Here is a 25357-nt window from a genome sequence, read left to right as displayed (position 1 = left end):
TTTCTCCTGCTTCCCTACCACAGCGCAGAGCTGTGAAGCAGAGGCTGTTAGCAGCAGCGAGGTTCCATGGAGCGAGGAACAATCCTGGCCCCTTTCCTGTGGGAAGACAGAGGGGGAAGGGTGGCAGCAACAAAAAAACCCTCAGAGTATTTCTATTTTAATTAAACTGCCGTAGTGTCTGGCACTCTCATTTGAATCTACAACCATTCACAGCTGGCATCTGTCAAGTACTTCAAGCCCAGCTTTCTAGAGATAACCCATAAACCTCCATAATCCAGCTCAGAGCTGGGAAAAAAAAGGCTCTTTAACATGCAGACAGTGATGCCCTTGCTCAGGTTCTTCCCAGACAATGGTCCCAGGGAAAACAGGTGGAAAACAGGACAGAGGAAGCAGGAACTGCTGGGCTGCATCAGAAGTGAGATCAGTCCTGCGAGGCAGGGAGGGAGCCCAGCAAGGAGGGAGAATCCCGCAGCAAACACAAAATGCATTCCCCACTTTTGGCCTCAAATCAGTCTCTCGTGTGGAAGTTGGTTCAAATCAAAGTGTGAGGGAGAGACATCAGTTCTGAATATTACTATGCAGATGAAGCAGTCACTTTTCAAAATATCAACAACATTTTGACCTCAGTGTTTTCCTCTGGCAAGGAGCTCCGCAGACTAAGCCAGGAGCCAACCCTGATCGGAGCTTTAAGATAAATAGCAAAGAAAATTCCCATCAACTGTCTCGTCTGCTCTGTGCAAGCAAACAAAAAGCTGTGCAGCAAAGGAAGCAGTAGCTTGTCAAGAGAGATGCCTAGAACTAGACTACCTCTGACAAACACTGTCCTTTCGACCTGGCACCCTCTCACTAGTCGCTTCCTAGCTCACCCCGGAAAGCCACGTAACTCCGGGATTTCCGGGTGATGCACAAGCCTCTGCCCAGAGCAGAGGTGCTACAGGAAAGCACCACCCCGCTCCTCCTTCCGCGTTCCCACTGGGTAATACAGACTATGGACTTGCTCCCTGGAGAGCATCCTACTGCAATATCTCTTACCCCAGCTTACTACTGGGCAGGAAGGCAAGACAGAACCCTTTAGGCAAGGCTGCTGTACCCCGGGAGGGAGGAGGCCACATGTAGAGAAAGCAGAGGCAGGTGTGGTACCACGTGTGGTGGGATATACACGGACGGTGGGGTCGGCCACAAGCTCTCGCCCTCCAGCAGCTGCTCTGCTCTCTTGTAGCGCATCCCGCCAGCAGCTGGCTGAAAGCACAGCAGTTCTGTTGCCATTCCAGCATCATCCAAAACTCAGGGCACCCTGCCCGCGGAGAGGCTGCAGGAGCTCGGCTTTCTCTTGCCTCCTCGCGCTGGGCGGGTTGCTGGGGCGGACGGGACTGCCAGGCAAGAGCAAACTGGGTCAAAGCAGGGTCTTGCATGCTGAGCCTACCCAAACATCAGCTCTGGGGGTACCTGCAGAGCGCAGCGAGGTCTGTGAATACCCTGCATTCCTTCCCACCCATAATACGATCTCTTATGCCCACAGCTGAACTTTCCAGGAGCCCTCGTTGTCCTAACAAAGTTTCCTTTCTCCTGCAGGAGCTACAACGATAGCTGTTTCCTGGATGCTCCCCTCTATCCAGAATTAGCAGATGTCCAGTGGTATGGGCAGGAAAAAGCCAAGCCTGGGACTCTAGTGTGAACCCCTGACCTCAAGCTGATCACATCAATGCCATTCTGAGATCACCTCACTGCCTCTCATTTGCCTTACCCAGATGCACTGTCACCCAGCACCAGCTTCAGCTCTAAGCACTTTTCTCACGATGCAATTCAAGGCGACATTTACAGAACGCTGGCCCTGAGACATCCACCGCAGCAGCGACAGACCGCAGCGCGTCCCATTGCCAGGCTGGTGCGCGTCCCTCCCACGGCCCGCAGGGCAGCGGGCGCAGACGAGCGGCCATCACAATAGTCAGTCAGCAATTTAAAAAATTCTTTTCCTTTCAAACAATGGAAGCCCTTGAAGGCTTACATCAAATCTTGCTGTTCTGCGGCACGTAACAGCAGTAAGATTTCTGTGACCTGCGATCAGAAGCCAACAGAGTGTTAGTCTAAGGGGGGTGGCGGCTAAATTGGGACAGAGGCTGAGAAATGGATATCATAGTTCTGAAAGTACATCTGTTATGATACAGCAAAATCCCATCACTTCAAAGATGTGTCAGATTCCCGCAATCAGATCTGTGCTGCCAAAGATCGCCACGCCAACATCGCCAAGATGAGTTTGCTCAGCAAGTTCTAGCTACAAGAACATTGCTCTCATTTAACTCAACACAGACACGACCACCCCCTGTAAAACGGCATTTCCTTCTTCGCTTTGAGCCCACCTACATGCAAGTAAAATAAATAACTCGTTGTGCTGAAGACAATTCAACACTGGAGGTCTGGGCTGGTACCACAGCATCGCTGGCTACAAGCTACTATTAAACTGGACCAACAAGGTTTACAAAGGCATTATCTAAAGCAGAGGCAAGTGCTGCTACTCACAGCATCTCTGTGGCTGGCACAGGTTGCACACCAATACGTAGAGAGGTTGGGGTTGTGCTGCTTTGTTTGTTTTTTTTTTTCTTAATACTCTGATGAAGGTAAAAATTGCCAAAAACCTTTCTACAAACAGATACAGCCAATAAATTCTAATCTATTTCTGAAAATCAAAGGGAAAGCACATCGCAATCTAATTGACACGGTGAAGCTGCATTAACATATCTGTTCCACTCATCTTCCCTTCCTTAGCACCAGTGTAGCAAAGGGCTCGTCACCTCCAGTACCGCTGTGTGGGAGAACCGGTCTGTCGGGAAGCGGAAAGGCTCCGCAGCGGGGTTGGCTGAACAACCAGCAGACTGGGCAAATTTTCCCATTGCAAGAAGCGACCACAAGAAAGAGAAGCAACTAAATGAGGCGTTGGACGCGAGCGAGAGCTGCCTGCTGATACCAAAAGGAATCGTAGGAGAGCGTCACGGAAGGAGCTGCGAGTTTACACGTACTTTTGAGCAATGCTTTATACACGTCAAGCCATGGAACTTTAAAAGGCCTCAAAGACACTTTTGTAACAAACAAGTGCACAATCTAGGTGGATGTTGAAGCTGGCACGTCTACTCTTCATTGCGGTGCTATGCTGTTTTTATTGCCACTAGATGGGGGGAGGCACCCGGCCTGCCCCCGTTTGTGCGTGCAAACGATGATTTCCTATGGGAAAGGCATTAAAAGAAACGGCTGGAGGGGGTTACTTTGTGAAAAGCAGAAACTGAAGTTGGCTTTAGTTTAAGAAAAAAAAAAAAAAAGTGCGAGTGTGTGCACGTGTGTGTGTGTGTTCCAAGAATAACAATAGCGTCTACCAGACAAAAGTAGGGCGAAACGTTGAAAATTAAACACCACGACTTGGGGGGCTGCCACACCTTTTGGTATTAAGATTGCTGGAAAACTGCATTCCAGGCTTTAAAAGAGAATGGGTTCTTCGTAATGAGGCTTAGAAAGATGATGGGGTTTCTAAAAATTAATGCGAGCGGCTCATGCCAGTACCTTTCTGCAGTGCATGTGAGAAATGCTTCGGTTCGCTGCGCTCGCCTGCTGGGCCACTGTCTCGTGTGGCTGTGGAGGCGGGGAGGTGGGGAGGTGGCCTCGCAGAGAGGAGGACAGCGGCGGGCAGCAAAGGCTCTTGCTTGTCCAGGGAAATCTGCAGCAGAGCCAGGAAGGAAACTCTATCATGTTCACGCATGAGGCTTAAATGAATTATTCCTCTGGGGAAAAAAAAAAAAAAAAAACGCCTACGTTTTTTATACTGGGAAGGGGTTTTAAAGGCAGCCACACAAGCCTTGTGCTCCTGGACCTCCAGGAGGAATCACGGCAGGAGTACAACCCCCTCCGACAGTAACCAAAGCCTCCTAGCCCACTGCCGGAAGAACGGGCAGCGGTGAGATTGCAGCCCTTATCCGGACACGCAAAATGCTGTTTTCACCATCTCTCTGCGCTCTGGGGTCTTTAGCACAGGAATTATTTCAAGCTCCTAATTGGATTTTTGGCTGGATAAGGGATCGGACCGATTAGTGACATTTACTGATAAGATTCAGTAGCTAAAGTGAAAGGATTAAATAAAGACCAAATTAAGCAGTAGCAAGTAATTTAGCCCATGGATTTTTAGGGGCTCTGAGCAACTGTCTGTTTTCTTTTTAATTTCCCTGGTAAGTGGTTTTGGATTGGGTTTTTTTTGTTTGGTTGGTTGTTTTTTTTCTCTGTGTACCTTTTAATTAAAAAGAATTCAACAACAGCGGCACTATGAGGCCTCTGGGCACTACAGGAAGAAGCAGTAATTCCTCCAAGACCAGCTCTGCAGTTTTGCAGCAAAGGTTAAAAGGTGGCAGCCCTGAAATTAGGAAAAAAAAATAAATAAATGGTTAGCCTGAATTGCAAACAGGCTGGAGTAGAGAAAAAGCTTTCTAGAAACTGATTGAGTTATGCTTTGTGTTCTGCTTTTCTGTTTTGCAATCAAGGCACACGTGAGCAGCCAGTCTGGTAGTAAAGACAGATTAAGTAAAACAGGTTTTACTGTTTAGCTCAATTCAATTAAACACAAATGTACATAAAATGTTAATCATATGAGATTAACATATTTAAGTATAAGGCGGAGGGGTATATACATAGCTATTATATACAAGCACTTGACTACCAATTTAACCCCTCCTTTACTTTTTTATTTTCCAAGGCTCCATCTGCCATACAGCCACAATTGCGTTCTTAGCCTACACGTCTGATGCTCCCTCTGTTCAGCCAGGAGCCGGGTGTCGGGTCTCCGCCCCGGGCTGCGCTGGGAGGCAGGGTTTATTTTTAAATGATATTATATGCAGTCGAGTGTTGAAGATGTTGAAACAGTCCGATTTGTTTTCACTCTGTATTAGTTTTAGTTTCAGGCATAGCCGATCCCCATTCAGGTGCTATCAGATGACCAGTTACTGCTTAGTTAACTAGATGTAAAGTTTTACATATATATTAATGTCAATAGTTTTATTACAAGTTGTGTAAAATGGACTCTCTAGTTTAAAAAAAAGAAGGAAAAAAAAGAAGAAAAAAAAATTAGGTCTCTCCTGAAATTGACTTTAGAGCATGGAAAATGATTTTACTGGATTCTGTTCAACTGTAATCAAGGAAAAAATATGTATGTTGTAGAAAAAGTTGCAGAATTAAAAAAGATCTGCTTTTAATTTATTCTTTTTGTATTAAGAATTTGTATAGTTACCTTTACATTTTGCAAAATGGTGTTGTCAACACTTCCTTATTAAAGCATTTTCAAAATGAAACCTTGCAGTGGTCTTTTCAGGAGGGCACAGAACCTGAGGCGTCCTTATCCTGGCGACCGCAGCGCCACCTCTGCGAGACACTCGGTCCAGATGTGCACACAGCTGGCCAGGGTTTCCCAGAGGGACCCACTCCTTTGCTGTCAGGGGTCCCGATAGCAGGAAACTCCTGTTCTGCCTCAGGAGGGGGCTGTGCCAGCAGCCTGGCCCCTGCACGGGGTTAGGGGTGCTGCTCAATGTCACCGTTTCCCCCTCCATGGGCAGCGGTGACCCCTGCAGCCACCCAGCACCTCTTCCAAAATGGCAGGCGGTTTCAAATAACCACACGCTCTCCACACTTCCCAGCACAGTTCCTTCCCATTTTTTTCCATTTATTCCCACTGCCCAGGGAGCTCCTTTCCACCCAAAGTTCCCACACCACAGGGAGCCACCAGTGGAGCTCCAGCCCGGAGCCAGGAGGCCACCCCAACCATCCCTCAGCATCACCGCACAGGGGACAACCTTGTGTGGTGAATCTCCAAAAGGTTTAGGATGGGACAAAATGGCAACGATGAAATTTTTCAGACATCCTCCTAACTCTGGGACTTCGGCTGAGATTTATTGCTCTGATACTGCTGCAGGCACCTCTTGAAGCCCTACAGGCTGGCTTTCCCAACCGCCTGCCCTAGATGTGATACCAGTGCTGGCACCCTTGTGCCAGCCCTCTCGGAGGGCGCCATGTCATGTACGCAGCCCCCAGGTCCTGGAGCCGGGATGCTCTCCCCCCGCCGTGAGAAGTGAAGTCATTCTTTGGGCAAGACCGGATCTATAATGGAGATGATCTGGCAGCTAGCAGAAGAGGAACCCAGCTCCTCAATAAAAATAAGTTGATCCCATACATCTATCCTAAGAGCCTTTCCAGCAGTACAGACAACGAGCAAATAAGGAATTAAGGGCATTTAACTACCACTGGGCACGTTAATACAGATAAGGTAGATACCACATAATTTGGGAGTACCACCTCATACAGCCCCTTCCACTGCCAGACTAGGGAAGGGGTGGGGGCTGCAACAAATGACCATGGGCACTCAAGTCCCAAAAAACACTCCAGACATCACTATGGTGAATGCATGACTTCATCCTAAGGCTGCAAGTCTTTGGATTCAGGCGAGTTATTCCCGCCTAACGCAAGAATTATCAGAAGCAAACATCTGGAGAAGCCCAGAGGGAAAAGTCTAAATCGCTAAACTGAAACATACCCTCCCCACAAAAACTGTCAAGCACTGTGACAGCTGCACCACACCCACTCATCCCTAAACTAGACACATGTGCGTTTGGGATTTTTTGGGCCAAAAGCCACTATTAACTATTTGATCACGGTCTGGTAGCTGTAATTTGGGGCCATCCAGCTGCAAAGAGCCTCCAACCGACGATGAAAAGCAGCTGCCGTAACAGTGTCCCCCCCGGTTGCAATCCCCCAAGGACCAAAGCTGGCTCTCACATGCCGGACAGCTGGAAACTCTTACACAGATATGCCGTGAGAAAGTACTTCTCAGTTCCTCAGTTCCCCGTGCAGCGCCATTCCACGAATTGCAAAGGGATAAAGTTCTTCCGTCATGGGATTCATTCAAGCAAGGCGGCTGTATTTCAGGGACTGTCAGCAAGGAGGTACATTGCTTAAATTACATTCTTTAAAACCTGATCAGACTAAAACATTCCAACCCCAAATTCACATCCCTGCAGGAGGTGCATCCCCATTCAAACCGGCGCTGAGGGTGCCATTAAAACTCTCCTCAATAATTACCTCTAAAACAGGAGGGGAAAACCTATCCCATACTATTATAGATGCCATAAGGAATCCAGTTCGCTCTAAAGCAGACGTTGCAATGCTCCCTAAACCATTCCCTGGCTGCTGACTTGCTGCCCTTTCCAAGGAAATTATGTCTCTTCTAAACAAGGGACAATATTGTCCTCAATGATTTAAAGAGTTCAAAACTAAGGTCAAGATGAAGATTTAGAAACAGCTCAGGAAATCATCTGGGTGGGAAGATGGACAAAATTGTGGTGTTACAGATGTCTCCTGTTGTAATAACACTTCCAGACAGTACCTCTATGGAGTACTGCAAAAAAATCACCAGGCACTGCTGTTAATGAAACTCTTCCATGCTCTTGACACCTGCCCAGCTTCTCCCCACAAATCCCCATCTATTCCCCAAAGGCTCCTCCCTCCCCAGACACCGGTTAGCTCTTGTCACCCTCATTTTTATTACTTCTAAACTGTTTAAGCTCTTGACATTTTCTCTGGGGTCAGAGACTCCAGACTGAGAAACTCCTGTGTCCAAAGAGGCACTTCAGAATACAGGGAGTCTCCAGGAGAAACTGAAGTTCCTCAAGATACCCCTCCCAACTCACTGCCAGCAGAAATCCCCCACCATCACATTTCACTGTGCCACGGGACGTGGTGAATACCCACAGGAGACAGATAACTCCTTCAGAAGAGGGCACCAGTTCCTGCTGCACACCTCCAGTCGGGGTGAAGACTCAGACAAACCAATACACCGAACATTAACACGTTTCTTCGGGAAGTGGCAGCTCAACAGTTACAAGTCCACAGCCCACAAGTGCCAAACATACCAGAAGACCTGCTGCCTCACAGGAGCAGTAACAAGACACCAAATACCTGCCTGAATCCCACCTCAGGCAGCGAGGACCAGACCCTCCCCTGCACAGAAAAGGCTTCTCCAGAGGCAGAGGAGTGGCCTCTGTATCGGCTCTACTGGATGTGCGAGGCCAGAGAGATGCGCAGTCTGGGTTCTCTCCAGTGTGGGTAGTGGCAGTTGTTTGGAGCTTCACTGTAGGTCCTAGAAAGGCCTCCTTAAGAGAAGGACATGTTAATACTGCTGCAGAGGTACTGCTGTTCTTGTAACTAAAAACCCACATGATTTCAGCCTAAGATTTTCAACCAGCACCACTATCAAAATTTCAGTATTTCACTACTCATGAAGAATGGGACATCATTGTATCATCGTTTCTGTGATTATCTTCACCATTCTCAGTCAAGACACACAATGGTAAAGATTTGTGGCTGCTAGGAATACTGTGCGTGGTCATGGGAGGTCCTAATTATTTTCTCTGCTCTGCCTAGCAGGCTGAAATTTTCTCCAGATGTATAAAATGGGATTTGAAAGCCTCAAGAGCTGTAAGATTACTTCCCCCAAGCCCAGAAGGTTTATATTAAAAATGTCATTGCAAAAAGAAAAAAAAAAAGCCAAATCAGATGCATTCAAGATCAAAACCTCTTTGCACTGAGGCTGGCTGTATTCTTCAGCTGAGAAATATATAAACTTTTTTTTTTTTCCTCCTGATAAATACCACATGAAAGATTAGCCATTAAAGTGTTCATATTTACAGAAATAACCAAGATTCAGATTCAATTGCTTCCCTCTAATCATCTCCCCACATCAGTCTCCAATGGGAAAGCAGCCAAAAAAGCTCCACATACACTCCTTGCAGGGCTGAGTCCCACCTAAAGCTGGTTCCCTGAATAACATACTGAAATAAAAGCATTGTTCATTGTCCTGGTCATAATCTCTTAAAAAAAAAAAAGAAAAAACCTCTGCTGTATATTGGATGTGTTCACCATAAACCATAGATTTAAAAAGAAATCTAAGTAAACGGGGCTTGTAAAAAGGAAGCTGTAGAAAATCTGCTGCTTTATACTTTTTCGCAAAGCCCACCCTAGGTTCCTGTTGGTGTTAAAGCACAAACTCTGTCTCTTCAATCCTCTCTGGGTCTTGGAGATCAAAATATGAGTCACGCCTTGGACACTGCAGGGCCTCATAAAGCGTTGTACTCCACACATTTCGATGGGTCCGTTGGGAAGTGCTTCTGGCAAATGGTCATGAGTCTCTTCAGCCCCTAGGAATTAACAAAACAAGGACAATCCTGTCATAAAACTGCAGCTGTCAAACTTAACAGTCTACAGTATTTTTAAGTTTAATACCAAGAATTCAAAACAAATGGCTGCTATTTTGGGGTCGTTGTTTTTATTTGGTTCCTTTTCCAGTTTTTAAGCTTTATGAAACTTTCCGCCTGCAAAGTGCCAAGTTATCTCCAATATTAGAGGAGTCTGTGGCATAACCAAAGAGACCACAGACTCAGTCCCTCACGTCAGATTCATAGTGAAGGATCACAGTGATGCTTTAATTCCTCTTCCCCACCAAGGGAGAAAATAACATTACGACAACAGAAGATATTTAAAAGAAAACTGAATATTAAAAGTAATTTTATAGAGCAAAAAGCAATTTCTAGCACCAAAACATGCTGCACAGCTACAAAAAGAACTGAACGACTTCTCTGGAGGAGAGGTGTCATTCTTCCCCATGGTGGCACCACACCTGACCTACACCACGGAGGCAAACTGAAGAAGTAATCAAGAAAAAAGGCAGAATGTTGACTTTTCTCTTCAGTTCCTTCAAGGCATCCATTACAAAAAAACCCAACATGATAGAAATCCTGTGATTATTTTCTTTCAAGTCACACAGAAAAGTCTAACAAAGAAGAAAGCAAGCTGTAGTGGTGGCAGTGTAATTTAGCAGTGACACTGTACTCCAGGATGGTGAGTCATGTGCCTGTCATTAGACACTCATCATGGAAGATGGCTCCTCACTGAAGGGAAAAATGATTCTGAAGATGTTTTGGCCTTTTCAATGCAGGCAAGTCTGGAAAATCTGTCCTAGCTCCATGATGACTCCTTGTTTGGGATGTTACAATCCCAGATTCACTGTAAACCAGAAATGTGTTAGCTTGATGTAACTGCTGGGAGCACAGATAATATTCCATGCTCAAGTTTGAACCAGACTAGCTAAACAAGACCTAGTATTTAAAACCAACATGGAGAACGTATGTTTAAAGACAATTTTGTCTCACCACTTCAGTAAGTTGTGTAATTCAGAAGCACAGATATGAAATTCACAGTGGGAAGATGAACACAAAGATTTCCTTGACCAACAGATGTAACCTCAAAAGCAGAGAAGGGATAAACTGGGGATTCATATACGTCTTATCTTCCACGAGGCACGTTCGGAGAGATCAAGCAACACTACAGAGAAGAGATCTTTCTGCTGTAAGAGTGGCAACTGGACACAGACGGCCAACTATTCACCAAAATCGGAGAAGCAGCATGATGGCCATGCTGAGGCCCACAACAATCTTCCTTCAGAGTCCAAATCCCTTTTTTAACATAGACTAACAACAAAATTATTTAGGTTAAGATAAGCTATTTCATCCATTAAATACTCCCAAGCAAGTATTAACACTAACTGGAGCCTGTCTCTGAAGATGCATAATCCACAGGCCAATTTTCACTTCACAAAAGAATTAGTCAAATTTAATGTCTTGGCTCCGTAAGTGTCTGGAGCTTCCTCTGATTTCATTATGATATTTTATCAGGTTATGATGTTAAAAAATATAGGCGAAGAGAAAGCAAAGGTTATACTTGTAGCCCCAGCACAAGCAGACTCAAGGCAGAACGGGAAGTTGCATTTTGCAAGCAATCTGCTTGCAGACATCCGCAGGAGTTGAAAAGCAATGACAGTCCTTTTGCCGCAGCAGGAAGATATTTACGTAAACTGCCCCTGCCAGAAGCTCTGAGTTCCATGATGCTGCTCTGGAGGCTTCAGAGTTAAGCCAGAAGGTCTTTATCTCAATGAAACTGGAACTGGCAAGAGGCAGATACATTTAACAATACAAGGAGAGAACACTTGTGTCCTCAGACCTGTCCACCCACTACACTGAAAGGTCAGAAGAAAAACACCACCGCTGCTAATTCCACAAGCAAAAGAAGTTCATGACACAAGTATGAACACGCACAGGAGGAACTAATACGGGAATTTTGAGCACATACTGTTAAAGAGACATTTTTGAAAAATGAATGCATTTATCTAGTTGCAGAAATAGTCAGCAGGACTGTATTTCACGGTATTAAATTCCATGCATGATGTTAAAACCATGAGTTAAGCACTGAAGGAACTCAGGAGAACAAAGCATGTCCTCACAGCTACTTTGGCGTTCATACAGGATCACAATCATTAAGATGCAGAAAATTCCATTAGACTCCATTCCCAACCAAGCACTGAAGAGCCTTCAGGTCCAGGATGAGCCACCTATGAAACGGATGTTATGCTTGACCCAAACTGAGGCAACTGTCCACTTCTAGGACATTTTTTACCACATCATCTGTAACTATGAAACTAATATTTCTCAAAGATCCCCTAACTTCGGATTTCCAAAGCTAATGTTACCTGAATATATTTCCTTTGAGTTTCATCGTTGAGAACGTGGGCTACGTGCTTGGAGAAAATCTTTTCACGACCCGTTCGAGCGTGGATGCCAACCATAGTGACACCAATAGGCCAGGGAGCGTTTCCAATAGCCATCTGGAGGTAGGCATCGTTTGCCTGAAGAAATACAGCGGACACGCACTCAGCAAAACAGACAGAGCATTGGAAAACAAATTTTTATGAACAGAGCAGTAGCAGTAGTAAATGAATCTGAAATTTCCCAATCAAGATCTCATTTCTTGACATACAGCTGTGTCAGACAACATTCCTGGGGAAGAACAGGAATAAAAGTTGAGGGGAAAATTACTAGGAAAAGAAGTACAGAGCTTAAAAAAAACCAATGACAACTGAGAACCAGGAAGTGAGGGGGACAGACATATAGGCAATTACAGAAACACAGCTTCAAGAAGGACTTGGAGCAGGACATTCCTCCACTGTTAGCAAGCAGCTACATGAATCACTGATATAGAGTTCATCCATCACCTCCCCTTTAGAGACTGCACAATAAGAAGCAGCAACAACAACCAGTGGGTGCAGTTTCTTCCCATTTCACACTGATCAAACTCGGAGTTGAGTAACGAAAAAGGCAGGGGGTTGCAGACAGAGTTTAGAGTAAATCTGAAGAAGGGACAGGACTTGGTCTTCATCTACATGAGGCAGGTGATCTGAATAGATCTTAATCAAATACCTACTTACTGACTTAAGTATGGTTTTGTGATGAAACATGGTATGTGAGCATGCCATTAAAGACCCTTCCTGGACTGTCACAACAGGGTTAATTAACAATGAGCAGACAACTTGCATTCTGGCATTTGCCTACTGTCACACGTTGATTTCAAAATTTAAATCTTTAGAGCATTTCATCTAACAAAGCAGCAAGAATTAGTGGCTGACAGTATTCACTAGTCTTCTGAGCTTGCTTTGTGCAGCCAACAGCAGCCAGAAAGAGACAAGTCTCTTAGGAAGCAAAATGCAAAAGAATATGAGTGTCTTTAAAAGCATAAGGCTCATTAGGCTAATTAAAAAAAAAAAAAAAAAATCACCCAAAACTTGCAAATGTGTCCTCACTCCCCTCACCAAATCAGTCTATGAAGCACCTCTACAGAGTGGAGCACAGCCAATTAACCCACGAGATACCCTACATTCCTGCACACTCACTGCTGTGTTTGGGAAGGCATCGGAAAGGGAATTTCAGCACAATGATAATGACCAGAAGAAAAAAAAATGCCCCAAAACAAAACCCCACTATCACACATCCCACACTTTCAGTTCTATTTTCAAATAATTTGTATTCAACTTGCCTCAGGCCATCTGAAGTTTTTTCAGTAACAAAAGCAGATTTGCTTGCTTACTTGACAAATTATCCCAAGTCCTCACAAGAATAAGAAATACTAGAAATTTAAAAGCAAAACAAGGCTCAATTTCCTCTGCATACACAAGCTGCTTAAACAAACGCTATCGTTATTTGATTTCCACTTCTGAAGGCAGCTACAAACAAAACCTAACACTGCCTTTGATCTCGTGTGCCAAAGTGCTTCTGCCTCCTCCAGTAAGCAGACTTTGTCGAAAAACTTTTCATTAACTTACCTCAACCTTACTAGGCCAGCTAATGTAAGCACAACCAAAGAAAGGGACAGCGTCTCATATTCCATAATTCAGTTCACCTCAATTAATTTGTAATTAATTAATCAACACCCTATTACTATTAATTCAATACCTTCATTTAACCTCACAATATCAGGTTTCCCAAACAGGATTCCTCTGCAACTTAATATAACCATCTCTGAGAAAAATATTCTTTGTGCTTGCAAAGCTCTGCAGTTTCACCAGCCTCAGAAGATCTTCTGACAAGCTGTGGATGAAACACTACCTGAAGCTTAACCTTTAATAGCCTTTTTAAATTTTGTTTTAATAGATGTTGCATGTATTTCCATCTATGTATCTTCAAAATGCAAATAAAAGTGGGAATGTTGAAGTAATAAACTCAATCTGTTAGAACCAGACAGCATGAACGTGCAGGAAGAGTGCAAACAAACATACCTTCACATATTCTCTCTGCAACATGAATTTAATAATATCTGTTATTGATTCTTTGATGTCTGCAGGAAGTGTCTACAGGAGAAGAAGGAAAAAAAAAAACCAAACACTTTTACTTCAGAATAGCAGCCGAGGAAAATCATCCTACTCAGCATTTATACAAAGTTTAGCACCTACCCTAGCTTGAGGACTTTAACAAAGGAAAACATCTTCATTATTTAGATGAAGCATCTGAAGCGAGAGGTTAAGTGGTTACACCTAGTAGCTACTGGCAAAGTGCAAAATAAAATCTCAATTCTCTGTCATAGTTGCAACCCAATGAACAGGTGATACATAAAGGAGCACCTGGAAAAGCAGTGGGCAGGCAGAAGAATTCACTGATCAAGATAAAAAGGTCAGAACCGGGAGTCATGGGCTCTAAACACAAAAACCCTGACCAACTCAGTTACCCTCTCTTCTTCAGTGAAGGTAACACTACCTTAGGAACCAGCACTAACCACTGGGTGCTTTGAAAGCAGAAGCTAAAGTAAGTCTTGCAGGACAGTGACATTTAAAAGTGATTCACCCTTTTCCGAAGTTTTCTGAAGAGTGGCCTCAGGTACGACTCTGTCTGCTTTTGAGTAGCACTGTTCAGCTTCCCCTGTACTCCCCGTTTCACGTAGTCTTCTCTGGCATTCAGCTCCTTCGCCCAAACTCCAAGAAGAAACTGTATGAGGAACAAGCAAGTTTGTGTCATAGTGCCATCTAGTGACTTCCCCGGCAAAACAGATGGGAACAGGGGTTGAAGCCACCGGGCCAAAATGAGTTTTTCGGAGAAATCTGAATTAAGAAGACAAGAAACCTCTGTCAGAGGGATCGGCAAGGAGGGATATGAACAACCCCCCTATCAGAAAAACACGTGGGTGAGGGAGAAGCATGTGTAAAAAGGCAAGGACAAGGAAACAACAGTGCAGGAATCAGTGCTGGGAGGGAAGAGGGGTACATAAAAAGAGCAGAAATACAAGAAGAATGCTGGTATTTCCAGGTAACTTTTGTGAAGGAGCCTAAGGAACAGTAAAGATCACAGTGAAAATTCAACACAATGGAAGGCAAATATGTCAAATATACCTTTACTCCACCTCAAAAACATTTTTTTGAGCTCTGACTGCCCAGACAAACTTACTAAAATGCCAATGTATCTGATAAACAGAAATCAAAGTGTCAACTCTTGCTGTGACTTCTGATCAGCACAATAGTTACACAGGGACCGGCTGACTCATATGAGAGGCAATGCAGGCTTCTTGCCAGGAAACAAGGAAACAATCCTCTACCATCCACTTGAACCTGTTTCCTCAGCAAAGCCAGTAGACTTCCTTTAAAATGCTCTTATTTCACATAACCGTACCAGGTGACACCTCATTTCAGCTTGCGCTGTTCCTGGGCAAGGGAGGCAGGGACTTCTCAGAAGTCTTTAACACCACAGTAGTACACAGAAGCAACTACATACAACTGCCTCAATTATCACACAGAAATCAAAACCATATTTATTTTGACTAGAAATGCAGGACCAGAGTTCGAAGAATGCTGCTCTCTCAACAGCTCTTTCCCAGGTCTAGCAGAAGTCACTATTATGACTAACCAAGGCCACGGATTTAAAAAACCCCTGATCTTAAGCATAACATGCGAGTTTTTCTCTCAAAGCAGCTGAAACCACCCCTTCTATTCACGAAATGTATCGGCATAATAGTAAAAAATAAGACACAGCTACAGAATAATTAATTTACTAGAGTTTGTTACCTTCAAGAACTTTGTTATGATGTCCATATCATAGTGATCATCACCCCGTCCTAAGGATTCTCCCAAAGCCTAGAACAGGACAAAACAGGCAATGATTTCCACGCTGCCTAGAAGTTTGCCACCCCCACCACAGCAGAGCATTCACTGCAGCATGAGCTGTTATCAACTCCACCACCAACCCAAAACACGAGTCAGGAAACAGACTGAAACAACTATCTGTGTTACAGAGATTAATGAAATCTATTAAAAACATTTAAGTCAAAAAGCCAACAGGATTATTTTGGAAAAGTCAATGCAACAGTAATTTTTCATTCATTAACTACCAAATTATTGGCAAAATTAGCAGCTCTCTGACAGCACTGTATTAAAGGGAACTGTGGGTGCACTGCATTTTTGAGATCCCCAAAGCCATCATTAACCTAATTATTTTGTTAAGCTCTTTCAATTCTCTGATGTACTGGGGCTTCTTACCATTTCATTTAACTGTGAAATTGAGGGAACAAATCTAAAAAAAAAACCAAACCCAAACAACAACAACAAAAAAAATCATAAAAAAAACCCCAGTAGTGTGCTCCAATACTCTAGCCTCCTGCCAAAACCTCAAAACTGTTAATACTAACAGCAATTTTTTGAAACATTTTTCAGTAGGTATAGTTGGATTTACAATCTATTTCCATTGTCCCTACATTTCCAAAGTGAGTTTTATTTTAAAATCTTCCAGATTTGGAACCCAGTTTAGCGTAAGCCTTTACATGCAAGGGAATGCAATTAAAGTAGCACAAAATTAAGACTGTGGAGTTTTCAAACTTTTCAGAAAAAGTTTACTTTCACGGCTCAAACCAAGCCTGCCCTACTACCCCAAAAAGGGAGTATTTTGAGAATAACAAATCGATAACATGCAGCCCCATTACAACTGGTATCCATTCTGGTACTATAGTTATTTTAAACTAAATCCTAACAAAAAAAAAAACCAAAAAAAAACCTGAAGACTATCTCCAAATAATAATAAATTTGTTTAAGCTTCCAGTCATGAATCAGGTTTTTTCTTAAACACTTTTGGAAGGATGATATGATGACTAATTTCTACAAAGAGTTTTGAAGATTAAGGGTAAAAGTCTTCAGCTCAAGCTAATGTGCTTTCCAAAACATTACCTTAAAATAGCAGGTGCTGAATGCATTTAATGGCACTCCTTCTCTGCTCACTTACAAAAATCCCATGGTATTTCTTCAGAACATAGTCGTCATTTGCACTGAAGTTTCTGGGACACATCAGCTCTGCACTTCCTACATTTCCCGTGATCTGCCTACTTCTGATGACCACTTCTTTTAGATCCGGGATGTTTTTATATGAAACATTATTTCTGTGTGTCTATTTTTTAGAGCCCACCTTTCTTGTATAAGGAAAATTCATCTGTACTAAAGCTTATTACCCTTTCAAATACGCATCAGAAAAGCTTTAGAATTTATGATCAGGTAGTGTATTTTCACTAAATTCTCTACTTCCAAAGCCCCTGCAGTGGAAATTCTAAGTATATCAGTTTCCTTGTAGGTAAGTCCTGCCCCCATTTTGATGAGATGTTGCAAACAAGATGACTTGAGTTTTCATGTGTCCACTGTAGGCACCTATGGTGCAACTCAAGGCTTAGAAACCTACATTTCCCAACAAAACATATTAATGACTTTTCAGAATGCCTAAGCTAGATGTTGGAAACAAGATAACTTTGTCTAAACAATCCTGAAGCGTTCTCACAACAATGTAATTAAATACTACTGCTAAAATCCCTTAATCAAAATCTACCCATCACACACCTCCAGTTCTTCAATAGTAGTATTCTCCTCATGGACTTTCAAGTCATTCTGTGACTCATCATCTCCTGCTTCTTGGCCGCCTACAATTTCGTTCAGATACTGCTGGTCAATCTTATCCAAAGCAGCCTTCAGGTCATTTCTCAGGCCCTGGAAAAGGCAAAAAATTACTAATTTAAAAAAAAAAAAAAAAAAAAAAAAAAAACCCAAAAAAACCCCAACTCCAACTAAATAAAAGCCATTCAGTACTGTCACAGTGAGCATCCAACTTCTGTTTAAGAAAAGCCAAATTCTGTAAAAACATGCATAAAGGCTTAGCTTTGTTGTCTGAATTGAAACTGAATTCAAAGAACAGTTTCTAGATTGCTTCAGTACTTAAAAAAAGAAGATGCACAAACTTGTGCAATGTTTGCACCTCTGAGCAAGACTTTTTACTGTATTTTCACCAGAAAAGCATGAAGGATTGACTCAATTTCTAGGACTTTCTTCAAGACACTTTCTCCAAGCAAGGCACTGAACTACCCCAAAACAAACAGAAAACACACCAAAGTCATCATCAGTTCTACAGGTCTTCACATCTGGCCTGAAAAAAAGCTGTAAATAGGTAAGTAACATTCCGTCTGTACTACCACAGGAAACATTTATGCAGCTTCCCCTTATTACCAATTATTTAAATAGCAGAATGATTTATACAGATTAAGTGTTTAAAATCTATTCTAGAATAGGTGATTAAAAAAATATGTTTTCAAACTGATGCTTGAGTTAAGAGCTGCTTTTAAATAGAACAAGAAACTCAGTTTAGTCACAGTTAGAGGACTTGCATTCTTATCTTCAGACATAAAATATAAAACTGAAGGGTACTGCATTTCTTACCCAAGATAAATTCAGCCCCTCCACTGGGAATACACAGGCATAGCTATTTCCCCTCTTCCATCACCATAACTTGACTGTCTGGAGCACTCCTATTAATCATTTAGTAGTCTAAAAATGCCTGAATCACAAACTGGTTACAGTGACTATCCATATTTTAAGCAACACGTAGCAACAGGAGTGACTGAAACATATCATACAAAAATCCAACACAATCCTATTTATGAGCCACTGTTTCCCAGCACTCCCACTAGGGTAGTCGATGTCACTGGATGGGAAGCTTCATTCGCACAATTTTTTTCTTTTAACATTCAGATCTGTTTATCTGTTTTTAAAAGACTTGAACAGAAGAAGGCTTTCCTCTTCTGGGCAGCCCCAGCAAAGACGTTTCAAACAATTCAGTTTGCTGCAAATTAGGGAAGAAAATCAAAACCTTTACTCTCTTAGCTGGGTTGCAAATACAGTTAACAGTGAAGGCAAAACAAGCCCACACTGTATCTCCTCATTTCACTGATCAATTCTTATGACAAAAGAAATAAATCAGTAAACTACAATGTATCTTTTAGTAATTTTTTTAATCAATGGCTGCTTTAACAGCAAGGGGAGGAAATGAAGTTATCCTAACACATTGTAGCTCTGGAATCAAGGGATTTGAAAAATCATTTACATACCAGAGAGACAGGACGCAGTCCTCCTCTTACTTACCTGTACCTTCTCAGAAATGCAATAATCACAAATACAGGCTAGTTTTAACAGTAAATTACTGTCTTCTCTCCTGGTTAAAAAGCCAGTTACAGCACAGGCTGGGGTATTACTGCCACTCGGAGGTCCCTGTTCCAACTGAAAAGGGCTTAGGGCTGAACTGTCCAGTGCAAGGAATTGTTAAATGTCATAATTTTGTGCACAATTACAAACTTTCTCAAGCAATAAACAAGACTGAGCAGATTCCTCTCTGCTCTGTACTACCCTGCCTGAGAGAGAATTAACCTTTACTGAAACTGATTTCTGTAACTTTTAGAGGGTTCCTCATTGGCTATCCCACTACAATAAGTAACTAACAGCTAGGCAGTCTTACCTTGTTCACTTCAGGGGCAAGAATTTCTATCTTCCTCAGACGCTGGAACGCATCATAATCTGTTTCTCCAAACAGCCTGATCGGCTCGCCTCTCTCTCGTAACCTCCTGATAACCTGAAAAGAATCAAAGCATTCCCTCACGCAAACTCGTAAAGGAAGCAAAATAAAATCCAGAACTAGGGATTTATTTACTTTGCTTAGAATAACAAGCTGAGCTGGACTGGAGAGGAAATGGCAGTATTTTAAGCAGTAGAAAAATGTTCCAGACACTTTACAATCTAAATATAAAATTCCCACGGTATTTCAGTGAAAGGTCATTCCAAATATTGCCAGTCTAAATCTTGCATAAAACCCCAAGCCGCTCAGTATAGCCTAACTTCTTCCTGCTCTGACTTGTTTAAACAAATACACAAAAATCATCCCTCTGGCAGAGCTTAAAAAACATTTTCAAAATCACAAAGGAACTTGACAATAATCTCACTCACCTACTTGTCCAGGGCAATAAAAATACTCCCTAACTAGGCTGCAGGCTGACCCAGCACATCTGCAAGACAATTTTTTTTTTGCTGAAATTTTGCTGAAAATTCTCATCCTTACGCACTTGGCAAATATTAAGTCCCATAATCCAGTAAGATAGTTACTTTAAAAGTAGATGCAACTGAGGTGAAAATGCCTCCCTCAATTGACTCACAAAGTCATGGGCAGAGCCAAAAACTGAACCTTACTCTCCTGAGTCCTTATCTCATGCACCGCTTGCTAAATCTCTTCATAATTACCATTATTCATGTAGTGTATCAAGCAACAGGCTTATTGATAAATGAATCACCACGTAATACTCTGGTGATCAAGAGAAGGGTTTATGCTTCATTTCATGCCACCACTTCATTTCACCAATAGACTGCTGGACAACAAGAAACTAAATTAATTGAGACATTAATTTGTTTATTCAATTCAAATGTCTTGCTGTATGTCAGCAAGCATTTGACTTGCAAATATATCACAAAACCAGAGGTGGATAGAGCGCTGGCACTGCAACACCTAAACCTCAACCAAAACTTGCACCCAAATAGATCAAGAGCAGCGAGACCCTGCATGTGACACAGGACATTCAGACCAAACCTCACGCCAAACATGAAAACAACAGCCCACATTGCAAGTCCTGTGATACACTCCTCTAAAAAAACCAGTATCTTGCAAAATTCAGGGGACATGTGACATCCTTGGATGATCTCATCTGTGAGATAATTCAGGGTACTATTCCAGAAGTCATCTGAGAGCTGTAAAATGTTATAGCACATCTGTGCAAGTCCATATGACAGAGGCTCTACCCATCTGTACCTCCCTGCACGTTCAATTAGACAGCAGATCCTTGATGAGCGAAGATGATCATTAACTGTTGACTGTAATAATAGCGGCTTATTATTTAACATAACCTGCCATTAAAAATATAGTTCACTAGAAAAAATAGCCCTAACAAGAAATCTCAGATGCATTTGCTGTAAACTCAAGTAGTCTGTTCACGATGATTGATTTTACCTCCTGTCTGGAAAGGGTCATGGGTAACTTTTCTTCCGCCAGTTCAAGTTCCAGCACTGGATTTGAAGAAGTCAGTGGTTTCTCTTCCTCTTCTTCCTGCTGTACCTACATTCACGAGACAGCGTTACTAATAAGCTGACAGAAATAAACCCCTGTATTGATAGCAATGTGAAAATACAGAACTCTGGAACACAGATTTTAATATGACAATATAAACCTTTAGTTTCATAGTTTTTATTGTCTAGAATTGAATGTTACAGAACAATAAAAGCTTTTAGAAGTATCAGTATGTAATTAGCACTTCTGCAGGTTGCAGGAAGCAGTCTCTACAGCAAATGGAAAGGATAATTACTGAAGTGTGGCAATCGCTTTAGCAGGCAGATGTCAGCACTGGTGCCAAAAAGAGCAAATCCACCCTCTGCCTGTTGATTCCTGCCCCTGCTTTAGCCTCCTTACCCATGCAAAAGCATTTGCATTGCTGTGTGATGAACCAGATGGGGGAAATGATTCAAACAGAAAATAATCCGGCAAACATAAAGAAAGGTACCCTTCCCAGCCCACTTAACCTCCTCATCCAGCTCACCAGGTGTAGCACATGCATGGACACACGAGAAGAAATGAAAATCCAGGGGCAGGGAGAGAGGGAGGCGGCTTTTTGCAGTGGCAGTGTCAGCTTAAAATGTTTACGACCTACAGCTTCAGTGAGCAGAGTACAGTTAGCAGTGATCCATGGCTTCTACTGGGTTTTGAGAGGTGCTTGTTTAAGGTAACACACCTTTCTAACAAGTTTGCCATAGTTTCTTGTGGGTTAAAAAAAAAAAAAAAAAAACACAAAACCCAAACCCCAACACCTACAACTCCTCATAGGCATAGGATCTCATTAACAACTCCTCTTAATCTAAGAGCAGGTCCCTGAATCAAACAGAGCTTTCCTTCTTCATTACTCAACATTTTAATAATGCAAAACAACTCTTTGATCAAAGTAACTTTGAGACTGCAGACATGTAACTACAGTTCCCTTTATAAGCTCAAATTTGACATTTCTGACAGGATGAGCAGATTGCTGTTGGTAATATTCCTATAATAAGGAAACATTTCCAGTACTCACTCACGTCTTGTTTTTTCCCTAGATTCCTTATTAGAATTTATTTCCTTTCCGTGCTTGCTAAAAGGGAAGTGCTCCACTTAATCCTACAGCAGCCGGTAGCATTCCCTGTGCACAGGCAGTACAGTGTCACTTCCAATCTGTATTTGGGTCAATCAGTTTGATGAATGTACTAGATAGATTTTTTTTTTTTTTTTTTTTTTTAAGCAGAAAGCTTCTCTGTTCTTTCAGGCCAACGCACCAGTCTCGCACTCCGATGGCAGTATGACTCCGTGTGGATGTAAGGATCCACCCCTGTGGCTCCAGCTACAGGATTCAGTCTACAATCTGTGTTTGTTAGTGTAGCACTGAAATCAATCCTACAACCACAGGTGTTTGGAACAAGCAAGGGAAGGACAATCAAATCAATGCTTAACACATAAATGGAGGGGAAAAATAAAACTTGTATTGATGCAGCAAAGGAGGAATCGACAGGGGACAGAAAATATGGAAGAACTGTGTAAATATATATCACGGCAGAAGGATACGTACAAATTTTAACTTACAAACATTCTTGAAATCATAGAGACAGCAGCATTGGGGGAAAAGATTTGATCCATTCTGTCAGCTGGACTCCAAGTTACAAGCAATATCTTTACCACAGTTATTTTGGTTTCAATGCTTTCTTTTTCAGGCAAGTCAAATTATTACAACTTATTAAGTCAAAGCAAAGCAAAAATGCAGTTGAATTTAAAAAGAAATCAGTCTATATTCTACATCTTACTAATGTAGTAAAGATGAAATATAGAAATCTGGGAGGCTGTAGAAAGGTACTGAATTTAAAGAAGCAACTTATTTTAAAACCGTTTGCAGGGTTACACTTCAAACCAAAACCAGCGCTGCAGCAGCACAGACAATGGCATTTTAACCGCCATGTAAGGTTCTGAAGAACTCAAGCCAATGCTCAAAAAGCATCACGTAGTCAGTTCCACTTGGAAGAACGACTGGATTCACAGAACACTTTCTCATGACTATATGCTGCATGTTCTGAGAGTCCTTTTGGCACTGATGTTCAAATACTCCACAAACAGGTCAAGGTTTCAGAATAAGTCACTAACTGTGTGAAGTTCAACTTAAAACAAAGCTCCTACTTGTGCCCAATAGCAGCAAACGAGATTAGGAGCCGCTATCTTCCACAAGGGAACGCGCACCCCTTCCCATACACGTACAATCAGGCAGGCAGGCAGACACACACACTTGTAAAAGAAAACAACATTCTTTCCATTTTCAGTAAACGATTGCCCTGACACCATTACAAAGCCTTCCAGATCACTCATTTGTTTCAAAAGGCAGCCTAGCTTACCAATTGTTTTCTAATATTTTGCCAGCAAGAAAATAAATGCTGTTGTTGCACTCTTTCAATGCTGGATGGTTGATGGCCAAAACCCAAATATACAGAGTGCAAAAGTTGGCAGATTGTTTTAATACGAGCTCACGCTATACTGATTTCTTTTGGAGATTTTGAGAGGACTGTGAGAATTATCTGAAGGGATAAAATTATCCAAACGTATCCATTTTTTTTTTCTGATACATGGGGGGTAAGGTGGCTATATCAGATCCAGTGTTCATGCCTACCAGCACAATTTAAAAAGAAAGACAGACAAGCTTTGATCCCAAGCCACTTCATGCTTTCCACAAAAAAAAAAAACCAAACAAAACAAAAAATAAATAAATAAAATTAAAAGCCAAACCATAACACAAACTTAAGTAGCTGTATATCATGCATATCTTTTCCTGCATTGAAAATGGTTTTGGAAACTCATACCTCTCCAGGTGGCTTCTCATTTACAGGCTAATGTATAACATCAACAGATTGAACAAAGAACAACAATTATAATTAACAACATTTGTACTGCTGATAATAAAATGTAGACATATATGTTCATTTCAAAGTAAACACACAACTACGTAGAAGAACAACCACCATACCTTGTAGCCACATCGCTGAAAGTAGGCCTCCTCTTCTTTTTTAGCTAACTCACTGCGTTTAAAATATTTCTTATTTCCCTAGAAGAGAAGAGAACTGTTAACAGTCTACAGCTTTGCATGCTCGGGAGAAAATGGCTCAAACTTCCTTACTTGATCCGGTGAATTCAGCTACATCCTCTCATAGAGATGGCTACATTGTCATGTAAAAGGAACTAGTTGGAAGCACCTCTGAAAATCAGCAATATAGAGTGACTTCATAGCACATACATATAAGCAGGCTAGAAAAAACAACATATTCACCAGCACTTAAAAAAAAAAAAAAAAGTTTTTTGTCATCTAAGGTCATGGTATTCATCAGCGTAAAGCTTCTCTTCAGACGTGTACGACAAGGCCCATGTTGGAGTACAAGAAACTTATTCAAATAAACCATACAAAACATGTCATCTGACACTAAATCAAGGAGGGGGGAGAAATCACCTTTGTAAAGAGTATTTTGTAAGCTTGCTCGGTGCACCTGGGTAGAAATGTGTTTGATAAGACCTTCCAGACACACAACAGCTGGCAACTGCAGCCACCCTGAAGCATTTCCCTTGATTAATACAAACCATCACATCTTTCTTCACGCTTTGCCTGCCTGACCTACGACAGCCTCTGGTCGCAGCTCCCCTAGTTCAACCACTAATGCCAAAACCAGAACTCAGCCGCCCATGAGCACGCTCGGCTTTGCTGTGGGTGTTCGTACGCTAAGGCACAAGCACACAGACGCCTCTGCGACCCCGTTCTGCAGCGGTGGTGGGGAAAAGGCTCTACACGTCCCTCACCAAAGGCGGCACAGATTTTTATCATCTCTCAGCGCCTGAGATAAACAGCTAAAGCAGCTCCAAAAGGCAAAGGCACACAGTGAGGTCCCGAAACCAGGCTGCGTGTGCGCCCCCAACCCCCTCACTCCCCCCGACTCCTTCCTTGACCCCGTCGCGGGCCAACTCTGCTCCCTTTCTCCAAACCCCCGCCTGGGCCGCTCGTGACCCTCCCAAACCTCAGCCCGGGCCGTTCCTGACCCTCCCTAACCCCACCCCGGATCCCCTCACCCCAGCCCCTGTCCCCGGGCCCTTCCTCTCCGCTTCCCCAGGCCCCGCTCCCGCCTCACCCCCGGCCCCGAGCCTCCACCTCGGGCCGTTCTCGCCGCCCTCCCCCAGGGCCCCTACCCCGGGCGGCTCCTGGGCCCCGTCCCGGCCGCCCTCACCCCCACGAGCTCCTTCTCCTCCAGCTGCTGCCGCTTCCGGCTGATCTCTCGCTTCAGGATGTCCATGGCGACCCCGGCCACTGTAGACCCCGCCGCCGGAAGTGGCGGAACAAAACAAAGGCGTCACTTCCGGACGGCGACGCCGGCCAGCTGGGCCGCAAGGCCAGGCGCGCACGCGCGCGCGCGCACCCACGCACAGCGCCCCCTGGTGGCTAGGAGGAGCTAGGAGGAGGGGAGGGGGGACACACACACACGACAGTGACGGTGCGCGACAGTGTGGCGGTGCCCGGGGGAGCTGTGGCC

At 43.1% G+C, this 25357-nt stretch overlaps 2 protein-coding genes across 4 annotated transcripts in view; one reads left to right on the top strand and one right to left on the bottom strand.

Moving 5' to 3' along the window:
* The window catches only part of FRMD4A (FERM domain containing 4A), a 223853-nt gene extending 220098 nt beyond the window's left edge, over window positions 1-3755 (top strand). For both annotated transcript variants that reach the window (XM_086745341.1, XM_086745347.1), the window contains exon 23: window positions 1573-3755. In XM_086745341.1, the coding sequence (XP_086601467.1) occupies window positions 1573-1675 (103 nt within the window). In that variant the 3' untranslated portion in view covers window positions 1676-3755. The remainder of the gene's footprint in view (window positions 1-1572) is intronic.
* Window positions 3756-8912: 5157 nt separating this feature from the next.
* On the bottom strand, window positions 8913-25150 carry PRPF18 (pre-mRNA processing factor 18). 2 transcript variants are annotated; one of them, XM_086745368.1, is made up of 11 exons: window positions 25055-25150; window positions 23812-23889; window positions 23648-23674; window positions 20739-20843; window positions 19203-19316; window positions 17261-17407; window positions 15452-15520; window positions 14241-14381; window positions 13679-13750; window positions 11600-11755; window positions 8913-9215 (listed from the first exon to the last, which is right to left on the bottom strand). In XM_086745368.1, exons 1-11 carry the CDS (start codon window positions 25118-25120, stop codon window positions 9135-9137), a joined length of 1056 nt encoding a protein of 351 aa, XP_086601494.1. In that variant the 5' UTR covers window positions 25121-25150; the 3' UTR covers window positions 8913-9134. The 2 variants fall into 2 exon arrangements, with proteins under 2 accessions (XP_086601494.1, XP_086601485.1); XM_086745359.1 differs by lacking the exon at window positions 23648-23674.
* Window positions 25151-25357: the final 207 nt, after the last annotated feature.

Source organism: Chlamydotis macqueenii, chromosome 1, assembly GCF_036417535.1.
Source record: "Chlamydotis macqueenii isolate bChlMac1 chromosome 1, bChlMac1.mat, whole genome shotgun sequence".
NCBI classification, from domain to species: Eukaryota; Metazoa; Chordata; class Aves; order Otidiformes; family Otididae; genus Chlamydotis; species Chlamydotis macqueenii.
The sequence above is the reverse complement of the archived record's forward strand: the minus strand, read 5'-3'. Positions and strand labels throughout refer to the sequence as shown.